This window comes from Perkinsus marinus (assembly GCF_000006405.1).
Source record: "Perkinsus marinus ATCC 50983 genomic scaffold scf_1104296953586, whole genome shotgun sequence".
NCBI lineage: Eukaryota > Perkinsozoa > Perkinsida > Perkinsidae > Perkinsus > Perkinsus marinus.
The window spans coordinates 211-2,468 of NW_003208421.1; the positions used below are offsets into that span (position 1 = coordinate 211).

General features: G+C 48.4%; 1 protein-coding gene across 1 annotated transcript; it reads right to left on the reverse strand.

Annotated features, from left to right (window-relative positions):
- Positions 1–294: 294 nt before the first annotated feature.
- Pmar_PMAR005560 (protein GTS1, putative) lies at positions 295–1,962 on the reverse strand (the record flags this gene model as incomplete). The annotated part of the gene is made up of 9 exons (XM_002776381.1): positions 295–815; positions 867–912; positions 960–1,139; positions 1,185–1,322; positions 1,371–1,518; positions 1,563–1,612; positions 1,663–1,757; positions 1,805–1,887; positions 1,941–1,962. 9 exons carry the CDS (start codon positions 1,960–1,962, stop codon positions 681–683), a joined length of 897 nt encoding a protein of 298 aa, XP_002776427.1. The 3' UTR covers positions 295–680.
- Positions 1,963–2,258: the final 296 nt, after the last annotated feature.

The following is a 2,258-nucleotide window of genomic DNA, read 5'->3' on the forward strand; positions in this document are numbered from 1 at the left end:
CTGTCGATCTGAATCGTGCATCGCAATTGAAGATCAGTAATCAGAATCAATAGATGATTGAAGTGACAGATCGAGGCTCATGATTCCGTAACCTGACTTTTTCGTGTGCTGTTGAGTTTTGAGTGAGCACGATTGAGTACGCTCATTGCTTGACACTCACGTCTCTGATAAGCTGCGGAACATGATTCTACATGTAGCCTATCATAGCTCCGTCTCCATATGCGTATCAACAGGCTGTACCAAGTACAGAGATCATACCGATTTCCTCACTTTCAACACAAGGAGTTCTGAATTACTACGAATAGCCAACATAATTCTACGTATAACCACCGCAAGCAGGTACTACCAACACGTCTCAACACGAGGGCATATGACCGTTACAGGTACTGAGCAGTATCCAATGCAGTACATGAGTATCGTGAGTATCCTCATACTAATGAGGAGATTAGCAGGATCGATAGGAACAAAATAGACAAAGTCGGAATGCGGCTTCGATGACTCCAACTGCTACGATCACTAATAGCAGGAAAAATGGAACACATCTCACAAATAAGAGACGTGTGACAGCTACCATGCCCTTCTACAGAAATATACAAGAAAGATTCAGAAGCAGCATACTAACTGGTTATCATAGAATGAGACCATCGATAACGCCTATTTCAAAAAGACGACTGCGTTTCCTAATTGAGAATCTCGTGAAGATAGTCTCTCAGAGGGACGAATTGGGAAGTCTGGGGGTTGGGCCATGACAGCGACTTGCACACCATCAACTGTTCACTCAGCCATCTATTGCAATACCATCCAGCAAGTTCCGCCTGATACAGGAAACTCCACAAATGTCACAAATGAGCAGCATCGACACCCACCTTATTGAAGGGGCCTTGAATATTACCAACATCATCGATATAATACCTAGAAAACACAACGTCGAAACTCCTCATAACGAGAATTAAACTCACCATATGAGCCCTGCATGCTGTTGTTGTTGCTGCTGCTGTTGGAACATGGCATTCTGCTGAGCAGCGGCAGCTGCAGCAGCAGCGTGTTGTTGCTGCTGTTGCTGAGCAGCTTGATGCTGAGCTTGTTGTTGTTGCATGTGAGCATTGGCCATCTGCTGCTGTTGTTGTTGGTAATAATACCTACACTCGATCAGTTACCCACACGCCCAACTGCCCTCGCCTCACTGTTGATATTGCTGTTGTTGTTGTTGCTGCTGCTGCTGCTGTTGCTGCAACGAGTGTTGCCTCTGCAGCTGCTGTTGTTGCTGCCACATCGCAACACTAGCACCATATGCCTGTTGCTGAGCCGCCATTTGCGGAGCCCTGAGGAATCGCCTCGCTCTCTACCGCCTCGAATCCTCCCTCGCCTACATCTGCATTATCTGCGATGAGCGTCGCATTTGGTCTGCAGCTACCCCCGCGGGGACCGCCGCTTCCGGTCTACCCGCATCGGGTGTAGCCACAGCGGCAGCAGCTACCTCAGCGTCAGCCGACGGTGATGGTGTGGTAGACGGGGAAACTAAAACCACTAATTCCAGTAGAACAGGACTGTTCACCACCCACCAGCACGAGGGCCCGCACCAAGCTCAGGACCAGCCGTAGCGTGGGATGGCCTACAATGACGAGATAAAACTTCAGATGCTGAACTGGCATTCGAGCTTACTGCTTATTGATGATGCGAATGATCTCATCGTGACAGTTGCCAATGTCCGTTTCCTTCGACTCGCCCGTTACCAACAGATAGTGACCGTAATCACCCTAAAAGCAATCAAAATCGCGAATGCCTTCCAACGTATCAACTCTACCTCATAGGAGTTCTTCACAACCCTAACTTCAACATCATACCTGTTATGCAACTGTTGCACTACTTCCTCACTCAATGTTGTCACTGAAGTAAACCACACATACACCTTCCTACCAATCAACTAACCCTAGACTTACATGCCGTGTCCGGGATGCCCATCACAACATTCTTTGCTGTGAACGAGTCCAACAAGCGGGACACAGCATCCTGGAATACACCACAAGCACGGTATCACACGGCATCAACCATTTTCGATTACCTTCATTCGGCCCAAGAACTGCTCCGTGCCCCGCAAGTGCAGAGTTACAGTCCCATAAGCATCCTTAGTGAAGTCGACACTACCCGTATTCGACAGCGGACCATTCTCCCCTAACAAAGTAGCATCATGACAAGGACGGGGGTTCGATCCCCAGTGAGGGTATTTTTACCATCTTCCGGTCCAGGACTCGACCTGA